We start from the raw sequence: 12,613 nt of genomic DNA on the forward strand, positions 1-12,613 counted from the left end.
AAAATTCCAGGAATGAGATCTCACCATATTGACAGGAGGTTTGGGGTGGGGTATCTTTGGGGGGCCATTTTAGAAATCCTGCTTGCCTGCAGCTACCAAGCACTTTCTAAGTGCCAGGTTCCACTCGGGATATAGTAGAATTAATACAAAAGTAGCTAGTCCTTGCTTTCAGTGCATTTAGTATTCCTTTCCCCCCCCAAATTCCTTACTAAAAGAACAGCAGCAAGGCTTCAGCTCAAGAAAATTTGGCTTACTCAAACCAGTGTTATTGCATCAAGTAATACTAGCTAACTTGTGTGGGATATCTGCCGTGGGCCAGACGCTGGGCTAAGTGCTTTACATTCATAACCTCATTCAGGCTTCAGAACAACTCTCCATGACTGTGCCCATTTCACAGATGGGAAAATTGAGCCTCAAAGGAATTATAATCACTTGCACACATGGCAAAGCTGGGATTCAAATACAGGTATGGCTGGCTGACTGCAAAATCCATGCCAGATTCCCCAGGTGCACATTGTAGGACACCCCATCATCCACTATTGCCTTGGGTAAATCACCTAAGCACACCAGGTTTCCTTTCTTCACTTGCAAATTGGAGATAATCCTGGTATTTAAATGATAGGATTGGGTGAGGATTAGGTAAGCTCCTAGCACATAATTAGCAGGCATCAAGTACTTACTATTATTTTCATGTATGAATAATTAGCAAGTTGACAATCCCTCTAAATTACAACTAAATAAAGCTGGAAGGGCCCTTTAGATCTTTTTCATGTAACAGACACGGGAGCGGGGCTCGGTGATAGGAGAGACTCTAGGAGAGACTCGTGTAAGAGCTCAGTCTTCGCTCTCTCACTCCAGGATTCTACCATCAGTGGATTCTTCTAGATGTTCCCTTGAGTAGTTTAGAGCAGGGTGGTTGTATTTGCCAGACCCCCATTTACTGGGAGAACCATTTGCCTAAACAAGCTAAACTTTTTAGTTCTTCCACGGGAAAAGTGTGCAATTGCACTGGAATTTCTTTTTTTTTTTTCCTACTGGAGAAAACCCAGTGTGCCAGCTACGACAGCCAGATGTCAGTGCTCCAAGGCATGTGCTTTAGAGTCAGACACACCCAGTCCTGAGATCTCAAGCAGACAACATCTCCTCCCCCCTCCAATCCTTAGTAGCCACATCTACAGAATGGGACAATCACCTGTGCTTCACCAGCTTCTTTCCCTGTCACTAGTAGGTCCTCAGTAAAGGCAGAAAAGAGGTCCTGGGACCTTCCTTTGAAGTTTTTTGGCAGTTCATATCTTGGGGTCCCATTTAATAGTCAATCTGGTATTCAGGGCCTCCCTGGTGGCCTAGGGGTTAAGTCTCACCTGCTGGTACTGCTACGGCCTGAGTTTGATCTCCTCCAGAGAGCTAACCCACATGTGGCACAGCAGACCTCTCCTCTCTTGCCCACTGCTCAGCAGTGTATTTCAGTAAATCTGCCCCCCACTCTGTCTCTGGTGAATCTTCTCATCCCCCACACCTCTGGCCTACACCCAGTTCCTCCACGCAAAAAAAAAAAAAAAAAATCTGGATATTCAAGCTGAACTGAGCTCTAAATGTAGGTGTTTCTTCAAGGGAGGAAAGCAGAGTACTTAAGATCTAACTCTTCTGGAGAAAAGACAAAAACCAGCTCTCCAGCTCTTGGAAAAACTTCCCAAAACAGGGAAGATTAAGTCGACCCTCTCCCAAGCCCCTGAAAGCCTTTGTGGTTACATCATCCTTTTCCACCCAAGAATTCATAAAAATGCTTTTCTCAAGAACTTGGCCCCTTTGCCCTGGTCGGGGCGCCCACTTGTAGCTTGGTGAGGTCCTGCTGCACCCTAGGATGCTTGGGGCATCTTTCACAACCCACCTCTTAGCTTTTCTTGGAGGCCAAGGTCAGGGCGCCTGGGAGAAGTGTCCCCTCTCTTAGGGGTCAGTTTTCTGCCAAGACTGCCTCATCAGCAGAACAAAAGCAAGTCTCATGTGAGCACAGAGGCAGGCAGCAGGAGGGGCCCTGTGTGATTTTCCACCCCAGTGTTGGGGGTGGTGGGGGGGAGCAACTTGGCAGAGGATGCTGCTTGAAAAATAAGAATTACAGTTTGGCTTTCCTCCACTATGGAAAACAAAAGCCTGCTGATTCCCTCCACAGACTGTTCCCTCCACTGAGTCCTCTTTCCTCTACAGGAAGGTGAGGCCTGGGGAGGCTTGCTTGCCCTCCTTCCCCATGGCTGCCACAGAAACAGTTCACACCAGGTGGGGATGGGGGCGGCTGTCCCATCAGCATTTCACCCCGGAGGCACTGGCCACCCAAGGAGGTGCTGGCCACACAGTTCTGCCCTGTGACTCCCTCTCTGCTGGTCATTAAGGAAAGAACATGTCCTTGGTTATTTTTTTAATTGTATCTTTTTTTTTTTATCAGGGTGATGCGGGTTTCCAACACTGTATGATTATCTAAGGAACATATATAGGGAAGTATAGGGAAGAACCTGCGCTTATCGCAGCATGTAATGTGGTATCTTCTAACAGTTTTTGTTTTTTTTTTAAAAAGTTCCTGTTTTTTTTTGTGGAGGGCGCTGAGCCCTATGCTGGGAGTGTCATGGAGTTTTTCTACCTGCAAAGAGGTGGGGCTGCTCTCCCATTTTGCAGGTGAGGAGACAGACTATAAGAGGAAAGTGAATTTCCCAAGGCAGCCCAGTTGGTCAGAGGCAACCCTCAGGCGGGTTCAACCTGTAGTCTTGCCCACAGACAGCCACTGTACAGGGGGCTTCCAGTCCCACTGAGGCTGCAGAGGAATAGGAGTGACACTTTGTCCTGTGTTACAACCCCCAGAGGCACTGGGACCTCCGGTGACCTGTCACTCTCAGGCCTTTGGGTGGTGGTGCTCCAGGACCAACCTGGGTCTGTCTGCTCCCTGGGCCAGTGCCAGTACCATCCCTTTTCTTGTCCTTTAAGCTGCCTTCCTGCCTTCTCAGTGAGAAATTTCTACACCCCACTGACCGCCTTTCTGCTGAAATTATACCAAAATGCTTTGGTAGGGACTTTTCTCTCATTTTGAAAAATAGGTTAGAGGGCAAGAAGTATTTGCTGCTTGGGGTTTCTCTTCACAGGTATGCATTCCTTACTTTTCCAGAAGACTTAGGATGCTCCTCAGAGTTCTAAGATGTGGGTCCCTTCATCTACCAGAGCTGGTGAAATCCTAACTTGGTTTCACAGTGACGAGTGGGAAGAAAACTCTGGGCTTTCTGAGGATTTGGAACAGGGACAGTAGCCACCCAGCAAGGCAGGGGACACCCCCACCCAAGGAAGGCCTGCTCCACAATGTCAGCTCTAGGAGGCAGCCCCCAACGCAGGAACAGTGAGGGCTCACCCGGAGCCAGCACACTTCAGGGAATGAAGGAACAGGATCCTCACTTCCAGGGATGCCAGGTTGTGAACCTCCTCCTGTTTTGCTGCATCATTGGCTTTTTTATTCTAAATATCATGAAGTTATCCTGACTCCAGAAGCCATAAATATTTATGGTAGGAACTTTGGGGAAAGCATAAAAAGGAAAACAAAAGGCCTCTAAATTTCCTCGCCTTGAATCCTGGGATGCATTTTCTTCTGTTTGTTACTTTTAAAAAAAAAAAAAAAGATTTATTTATGCATACAATAAGTGGGGTACAGGCCAGAGGTGTGGGTGGAGAGAGGATTCACCAGAGACGGAGTGGGGAACAGAACAGGCAGACTGAAATACACTGCTGAGAGGAGCAGCGGGCAAGTCAGGAGAGGTCTGCTGCGCCATGTATGGATTGAACTCGTGCTGCAGTGGCTGCGGATAGCTTCATAGGTTACCTCTTAACCCCTTATACCACCAGGGAGGCCCTGTTTGTTATTTTTCTTCTAACAAACATGTCATTTCAGAAGTTTGACTCCTGGCAGCATTAAAACCATGACCATTGTCAATAAAGGAGAGCCCAGCTCAGGGAGTATGAAGAATATGTACTTCATTTCACTGGGTTTTTTTTTTTTTTAATTGATGGAATTAAGTAAAAAGAGAGCTCCCCATTAAACTGACCATGTCTACCAATTTCCTAAGAGTGCTCTTTTGCCCAAGAGCAAGTTATCCAATTATTTTCAATGTCAGATTAACTGAATAGTATTTTTGGATGCAAATCTCCCTGTCATCGTACAGTGCAAATCTTTAAAATCAATGAGTTACTTCCCAGGATCCCATCTGTTGTATTAGAAAAACTCTCACTGACCCTTTCCCACTGTCCTGTTCCTACTCACCTAAACTTGGTCTGTAGAGACTGCAGTTTGTCCAGAACCATCTAACAGTGATTAATCTCTCCTTAGCGTGGTAGGCTGGTTGTCCATACTCCTCTCTATGATCCACCTCCTTAGGCCAGAAGCAGATGAAGCTCTTTGGAGCTCCATGCTCTGCTGCATGGGGGTCGTGGCTTTCCTCTTTGACCTTCCCTTAACCCAGCGATCTGCCCATGCTTGACAAGAGTGCTCCTCTCATCCCCCACCTCATTGACACTCCTTGATGTCTCTTTCTGATGCTGTCTACCCCATGTCTAAGTGACAGTGAGCCCAGGCTGCCTTACCCTTCAGTGCATGGACTTTGCCACCATCTCCCCATGCTAGGATCACATGTCAAAATCTTGGGAACCCACTAATATGCTTTAAGCAAACTTACCCGTGACATTTCAGTGTCTGTTCCAGAGACCCTGAGAGTTGGATAGGGTGTATCATTTATCTGTGTGCCATTGCCAATATGTTGCATGGGAGGCTCTGGTACCTCAGCACTGTGCTCAGGATGTCACCAACAAATAGTGGATGGACTCCCATTAGTATTTGGTCAAATCAGGAGACTTGGAACCCTTCTGTGACAAACACCAACTGGGGAAGGAATGGGAGGAATGTGTCATCTTGGCAGGTGGAATCCACCTTTATGCATTCATCAAATGTGAATGCCACATGGCAAGGACACAGAGTTGATTGAGTCTCAGCCCATCTTTGTATAAGTCCCATGGCTGGTAGGAAGGATCTATGGCACTGTTGCTATAAATCAACAGTGATGTGTGCTATCAGAAAGAGACAGAAACTCCTGACCCATTTCAGGTAGGGAGGAGTTTCCCAGCAGAGATGGTGGATGACGGTATTCCGGGCAGCCAGGAAGGCACAGAAGCATGAGTATAAGACTATTTCAGGAACATAAGACTAAAACAGAAGATGCATGAGGTAGGAGGAGAAAAGGAGAATGAACTATAAAGTAAGGGCATATCTGAGTGTCTGCTGTCCCACTCAAACTAGTTTGAGAAGCTGAGAGTTGGATAGGGAACCTCAGGTAGCAGGTCTTCTCAGCATCCTTTTTCACTAAGGGTCCCATCTTTCCATGGGTTGGTTCCAGCCTCTCTTAACTAACCGAAGTTTACCCACTGGGTTCCACTCACTCAAATTTGCTCTGGAGCAATGAACCAGACTTTGGAGGTCACCCAAGCCGTGAGAACATCCAGCCTGGGTACTGCTGCAGCTAGGAGTTCGGGTACCACTCAGGCTTGTAAGAGGCAGCCATATCCACGCCTTCATAGGTTGCTGAGAGCCTGTCACTGCTCCCTTCCAACTCTGTGCCCACTCATCTTCTGCAGGCAAAATTCTCTTCCGAAGAAGTCATATTCGGGATGTGGCTGTCAAACGACTGATACCAATTGATGAATACTGTAAGGTAAGTCCAGGAAATGCCAACACCTCCCTGTGACTCAGATCTTCTCTCTGGGTAGTTTTGTTTTCCTTCCTTTCCTTTTCTGGCTACAAAGTGTTCATTGTGAAAAATCTGTGTAGTTAAAGAAATTAGCACTTTTTTTAACTCCTCAACTCACAAAAAGATCGGAACCAAGTTGCTTTCACCACTTCTGTTCTACATTTTACTGGAAGTTCTAGCTGGGTGAACGAGCAAGAAAAAAAAAAAATAAAAGTTGTACCAATTGGAAAGCAAGAAAACTGCCTTGATTCATAGGTGACATGATTCCATTATAGAAAATCCTAAGGAAGCCATAAAAAAACAACTAGAGCTAATAAGCAAGTTTAGTAAGAGCACAGAATATAAAACAACCTAAGTACTTAAAAACAGGTGAGGGGATCAAGATGTATCTCACACACACACACACACACACACACACACTGGAATACTACTCAGCAATAAAAAAGATTAACTCATGCCTTTTACAGCAACATAGATGGAGCTGAAAGGGCTTTTGTGAAGTGAAATAAGCCAGAAAGAGAAAAATAAATGCCAAATGGTATCACATACATGTGGAACATAGAAAAACCAAAGGTTCAGATGAAGATAAACTTTAAGGCCAACCTTTGAAAACTGACCATAGACCTTCAACTTTTGGAGGAGAAAAAAGAGGGAGAGAGGCAAAAACAAGGGGATGGAGGCAGGGACCACAGTGGACTATGGTGGAGGACTATGGGTTCTTTGGTGATAGCAGTATGTTATAGTGACTACACCTGCAGGGGGAAATGCTGTACTGTCAAAATACTAGCAAGGATGTAAAATAATGGTATTTCAATAACAGTTAAAAAAAAATCACAGGTTACAAGATCAGTATACCAAAATCAATTCTATTTCTGTACACTAGCAGTGAACCCCAAAATGAAATTAAGAAAATAATTCTCACAATGGCATCAAAAAGAAAACTTGGGAATAAATTTAATAAAAGAAGCACAACGTGTGTACTGAAACTGCAAAATATTGCTGAAAGAAATTTGAGAAACTAATTTAATAGAAAGACATTCCATAATCATGGATTAAAAGTGTTAAAATGGCAGTCCCCCATCTCATTCTACCCCCTCCCCCCCAGTTAATCTACAGATTCACTACAGTCTCTATCAAAATCCTAGTAGAGGGCCTCCCTGGTGACGCAAGGGGTTGAGTCCCAGCACCATGAAGCTATCCGCAGCCACTGCAGCATGAGTTGAATCCCCAGCCAGGGAACTAACCCACATGGTACAGCAGGCCTTTCCTGTCTTGCCCACTGCTCCCCTCAGCAGTGTATTTCAGTCAGTCTGCCTGTTCTGTTCCCCACTCTGTCTCTGGTGAGTCCTGTTATACCCCCGTTCCCTTGGCCTGCACCCCAGTTCTTGTATGCATAACTAAGTAAAATAAATCTTTAAAAAGTTTTTGTAAAAAAATCCTAATAGGCTTATAGAAATTAAAAGCTGGTGCTAAAATATATAAAGAAAATCAAAGGACATAGAATAGCCAAAACAATTTTTTTAAAGGATAGACGCTTTTAAAGGATAGAGCTTGTACTGCCATTTTCAAAACTTTCTACAAAGTTATGGTCATCAAAATAGTAGCATCAGGATAGGTGTGTAGATGGATCAGTGAACAGAATTGAGATCTAAAAGTAAACTTAGACATTTTAAGCAAAGGTGCCACCAAATTCAATGGGAATATGCTCATCTTTAACAAGCTGGGATCAAGGGCTATCCATATGTAAAAAATAATTATTGGTATTTGCACCCTTACTTCACACCATGCCCAAAAAATCAACATAACATGGATCACAGACCTAAATATAAGAGCAAAAACTACAAAAATTCTGAAAGAAAACAGAAAATCTTCATGAACTCGTTTAGTCAGAATTCTTAGATACCAACACCAAGAGAAAAATTGATAAATTGGACCTTATTAAACTTACAAATTTCTATACTTCAAAAGATAACTTGAAGAAAATGCAAAGATGCACTGCAGATTAGGAGATAATTGTTAATATATTTGATAAGGGACTTCATTGAAAATATATTATGAACTCTTAAAACTCAATCATAACAAGTCAACCTAGTTTAAAATAGAAAAAGGTTTAAATAGAACTTTCAGCCAGGAAGACATGCTAGCTAATAAACACATGAAATGGTGTTCAATTATCTTTAATCATTAGGGCAGTACAAAATAAAACTCTGAGATACTCCCGCAGCAACGAGAATGGCTATAGTCAGCAAGACCAAGAGTTGGTGAGAATGTGGAGAAACTGAAGCCCTTGTGCTGGTGGCACCATATGATGGGAAGCCACTTTGGAAAACACTTTGGAAGTTAAATTTACCATGTGATTAGCCTTAGGGATGTACTCATGAAATTGAAAATTTATGTCTATACCAAGACTTGAATAAAAATGTTCACTGTAGCATTAATAAATAATAGTCCCAAATTGGAAGCAGTCCAGATATGTCATCTTGTGAATAAAGAAATTGTGCAGTGTCCACCCAGTTGAATATTATTTAATAACAAAGTGCAGTGAAATACTAGTAGATGCTAATAGGGCTGAATCTCCAAAGCAGGACACTAAGTGAAAGAAGCCAGATACAGAAGACTACATATTACATATTATATGATTCCATCTTTGTGAAATTTGAGGAAAAGGCAGATTTATAGAAACAGAAAGCAGATAGTGGTTTCCTGGGCCTCAGGGGTGGTGGACATAGAGACAAACTGCAAATTAGGTTGGGGGAAATTTTTGAGGTGATGGGAAAGTTCTAAGACCAGATTGTGGTAATTGCACAAACTATAATTTACTAAACATCACTGTACAGTGTACTTATAATGGGTGAATTTTATGGTATGTAAAGTATATGCTTCACTAAGTCTGTAAAAACCTTTAAAGGGGGGACGCACAGGGATAGATGGCCCCTCTTGGCATAAGACACCGTGGAAGGGCAGAAAATCAGCTCCTGACTTTGCCAGGTGTGACCTCGTTTCATCCATCCAATAAATTTGAAAAGTAGGTTGTTATTTCCCCATTGTGTAGATGAAGCTGTAGAGACCCAGCAGTTACTCACAATACCAGTATCGGAGGATATGGAATTTGGCCTCTGCACTCACATACCTCTTATGGGCTTTCTAAAAATGTAACATTTCAAAAAGCTCAACCATTCAGACTCCCCTCTGCCCTAAGGATACCATCTGTCAGACAGACACAAAGACACCGCTGTTACCTATAGCTCTCAGAGGAAAAATTAGACCTTCTCTTTGAGCCTGAAATTCCCATTGTAGAGATGACCTTCCATTGTCCAGCCCTTACTAGCAAGAGCTTTGGGTCCACTTTGTCTGAGTTAGTGGTTCCTACTGGTACTTTCCCCAAAAGCTATTGTCCCTCAGCCCAGATTACGCCATCCAGTTTCTTCCCAGCCCACCAATTTCTTTCCAGAGTTTCCAACTTTTCCTTACATCCAGGGCTTCATGAACCCCTGGACACTTGATTAGGAAGTGGACATTTTAAATCCTGAAGTGATATCCTACCTACGTCTGACTGATATTTGAAATGTTACAAAGGTTTTGAATTTTCTTGCATTAACCAGGAAAGATCTGCTTGTGTTATATGAACCCTGTGCAAGATACAGCCCTTTGCTATGAAGTATAAAAAGTAGAGTAGATATTGGGGAGTGGCGGGGGAAGGCATTGGCCAACTTCCTCATACTTAGTTTCAAGGGACCTGCCCTCCTGGAAGGAGATGAACCTCCCTTTTACAACAAGGTCTATAAAGTCTTTCCCAGACTGGGTAGGCTTTTACATAAAATTTGGATATCTGTATTGTCATCATTGCAAGCTGTTTTAAGCCAATTTGATCAATCACAGTTAGCTTTATTTTAGTAGAAATTGGTAGTTGCCAATAAATTAAGATAGATGAAGACTGTAGATATCTCCAAACCTAGCTACCAGGTGTATATTAACAACAAAAGAAACATTTTTGCTTTACCAGATATGCTATAAAGTTAAAACAATTAACATATTATGGTTATTATGACACAAGAATAGATAAACTATTGAAATAAAACAGAGATACCTCCCCCCCTGCCCCCCCCAACACACACACACCAGAAAGAAATCCATGTGTATTTTGATACTGACAAAGTCTTGCAGGTCATTGAGGAAAGGTTGAATTCCTCACTACATGGGTATCCTTGTGGAGGAAAAATAACCAAAGAACTAATCCCTACCTCATGCCGCATATGTAATCATTTTCAAGGAAATTAAAGACCTAAATGTGAGAGGCAATGGTTTAAGAGGTCTTAAAAATTAAAAATAGAAAGCTATCTCCATAATCTTTAGGTATAGAGGAACTTCCAAAAATACATGTTACCAACCACAAAAAGATTAATTTATTTGGCTATGTTAATTTAAGAACTTCTGCTCATTGAAAGGCACAATTCAAGCAAGACTCAGCCAAGTCATGCCACACATACAGGCATTTATTATCAATAAGCTTCCCAAACAACCTCTCAAGTTGTTTTGTAAGCTTATTGAAATACCAGCTGTCTCCCTGACACCACTTTGCATAAAACTTTCCTTGGGACAGATGCAATGATAATCCTATTGGCAAGATCAGCTAATCCTCAAAATGGTCTAACAGGAAAACTCTTTAGAAAAGGCAGGACTCAGAGGAGTCAGAATTTGAGATTCTGACCATTATGAAGGGTTTACACTGCTGGGCTTGGCAAGTTCTTTTTTTTTTTTTTTTTAAGATTTATTTATACATAGAAGAACTGCGGTAAAGGCCAGAGGTGTTGGGCGTGGTGGGGGTGGGGGGGAGTGAGAGGATTCACCAGAGACAGAGTGGGAAAACAGAACAGGCGGATCGACTGAAATACACTGCTGAAGGGAGCAGTGGGTGAGTCAGGAGAGGTCTGCTGCGCCATGTGTGGATCGAACTTATGCTGCAGTGGCTGCGGATAGCTTCATATGTTGCGTCTGAATCCCTTGTCCCACCAGGGAGGCCCAGCTGGAAAGTTCTGTTCAGGCAAGGGCCAGAGTATCTGAGAATATTTCTAGATCATTCTTCATTCCATCAGTAAAGAAAATCATTTCGTACAATGGTTATGCAAGTGAATAAAGACTGTGATGTTGATCACAGGTGAAGTCAGCTGATTACCTGCAATAACCATTTCTGAAATGAGGGCTTGTACTTAGTCTTTTGCTTGATAAAGAGTTTGTTCCCCGTGAGGTACTTTGGATATTAACTTCATTAGGGTATAGCTTAAATTTAGCATGTGTGCCTGTGTAACACACACATACACATACACCACATATAATATTTTAATATAATAGGAGTGTTTGCCAGACTCCAGTCACTTGAGACCAAGGTCCCTTCAAGATTTTTACTATATAATCTGTATTATTTTTTTTCCCTAAATTCACTTATTAAAAAGATACATTTCATAAGAAATTTTAGATCATAACCATGATATAAAACTGGCTTCACATGACATCAAAGTAAAAATTGAAGCAATGACAACAAAACATGATTTTAAATCTTGCCTCTGCTATGGCCTGCCTACCTGAGGTCTGCAGAGCCTGGTCCTGCTCTCAGGAAGCAATTTAGAGAAGTATTTTCTTCTAGCTCTTTAGTTTCAGGTTTAAATCTTTAATGTAGGCCTCCCTGGTGGTGCAGGGGTTAAGACACAACCTATGAAGCAATCCACAACCACTGCATCATGAGTTCAATTCCCGGCTGGCCAGGGAGAAACCCACATGGTGGGACAGACCTCCTGCTCCCCTCAGCAGTGTACTTCAGTCCGTCTGCCTGTTCTGTTCCCCACTCTGTCTCTGGTGAACCCCAGCTCTTGTATAAAAATAAATAAATCTTAAAAAAAAAACTTTAATGTATTTTGAGTTGATTTTTGTTTATGGTACAAGATAAGAACCCAGTCTCGCTGCTTTGCATGTGAATATCCAATTTTTCCCAGCACTGTTTGTAGAAGAGACAGTCCTTTCCCCATTGTGTATTCTTGGCACCTTTGTTGAAGATCAGCTGACCATATACATGAGTTTCAGGACTCTTGGCAGTGGTTTCATGAATATAATACCAAAAACACAGGCAACAAAAATAAAAATAAACAAGTGGGGCTACATCAAACTGAAAAAGCTTTGCATAGCAAAGGGAAAAATCAAGAGGATGAAAAAGCAGTCTACAGAAATGGGAGAAAAATATTTCAAACCAAGTATCTGATGAGGGGTTAATCTCTGTAAAATAGATAAGTAATTCCTACATCTCAACAGCCCAAAACTAATAACTCAATTTAAAAGTGGACTAAAGAGTTGAATATCATTTCCCTAAAGAAGTTACACAACCAACAGATATGTATACCTGAACATAAAAATGTTCAGTGTCACTAGTCATCGGTGAAATACAAATTGAAACCTCAATGAGATATAACCTCACACCTGTGTGGATGGCTGTTATAAAAAAAAAAATTCCACGTGTGGTTGAGGTTACAGAGACATGAACCCATGCACATTGTTGATGGAAATGCAAAATGGTACAGCTGCTATGGAAAACAGCATGAAGGCTCCGCAAAAAATTAAAAATAGAACTACCATACAATCCAGAAATTCGACATCTGGTATTTATCCAAAAGAAATGAAATCAGGACATTGAAGCAATAGTAGCACTGCCAGGTTCATAGCTAAGATGTGGAAACAGCCTCACTGTGGTGCACAGCATGTCGTTGGGTGATTTCGTCATCCTGCCAACATCACAGAGTGTAATTGCACAAACCTAGGTGGCCTGGCCTGCTGCACCCCAAGGCCATGGGATCTAGCCTGTT

General features: G+C 42.4%; 1 protein-coding gene across 2 annotated transcripts in view; it reads left to right on the forward strand.

Moving 5' to 3' along the window:
• Positions 1 to 12,613, forward strand: part of SH3PXD2B (SH3 and PX domains 2B) — a gene marked incomplete at both ends in the record, with an annotated part of 107,530 nt that overhangs the window by 43,199 nt on the left and 51,718 nt on the right. For both annotated transcript variants that reach the window (XM_084244127.1, XM_084244126.1), the window contains one exon: positions 5,653 to 5,729. In XM_084244127.1, the coding sequence (XP_084100253.1) occupies positions 5,653 to 5,729 (77 nt within the window). The remainder of the gene's footprint in view (positions 1 to 5,652; positions 5,730 to 12,613) is intronic.

Source organism: Talpa europaea, assembly GCF_964194135.1.
Source record: "Talpa europaea genome assembly, chromosome: 9".
NCBI lineage: Eukaryota > Metazoa > Chordata > Mammalia > Eulipotyphla > Talpidae > Talpa > Talpa europaea.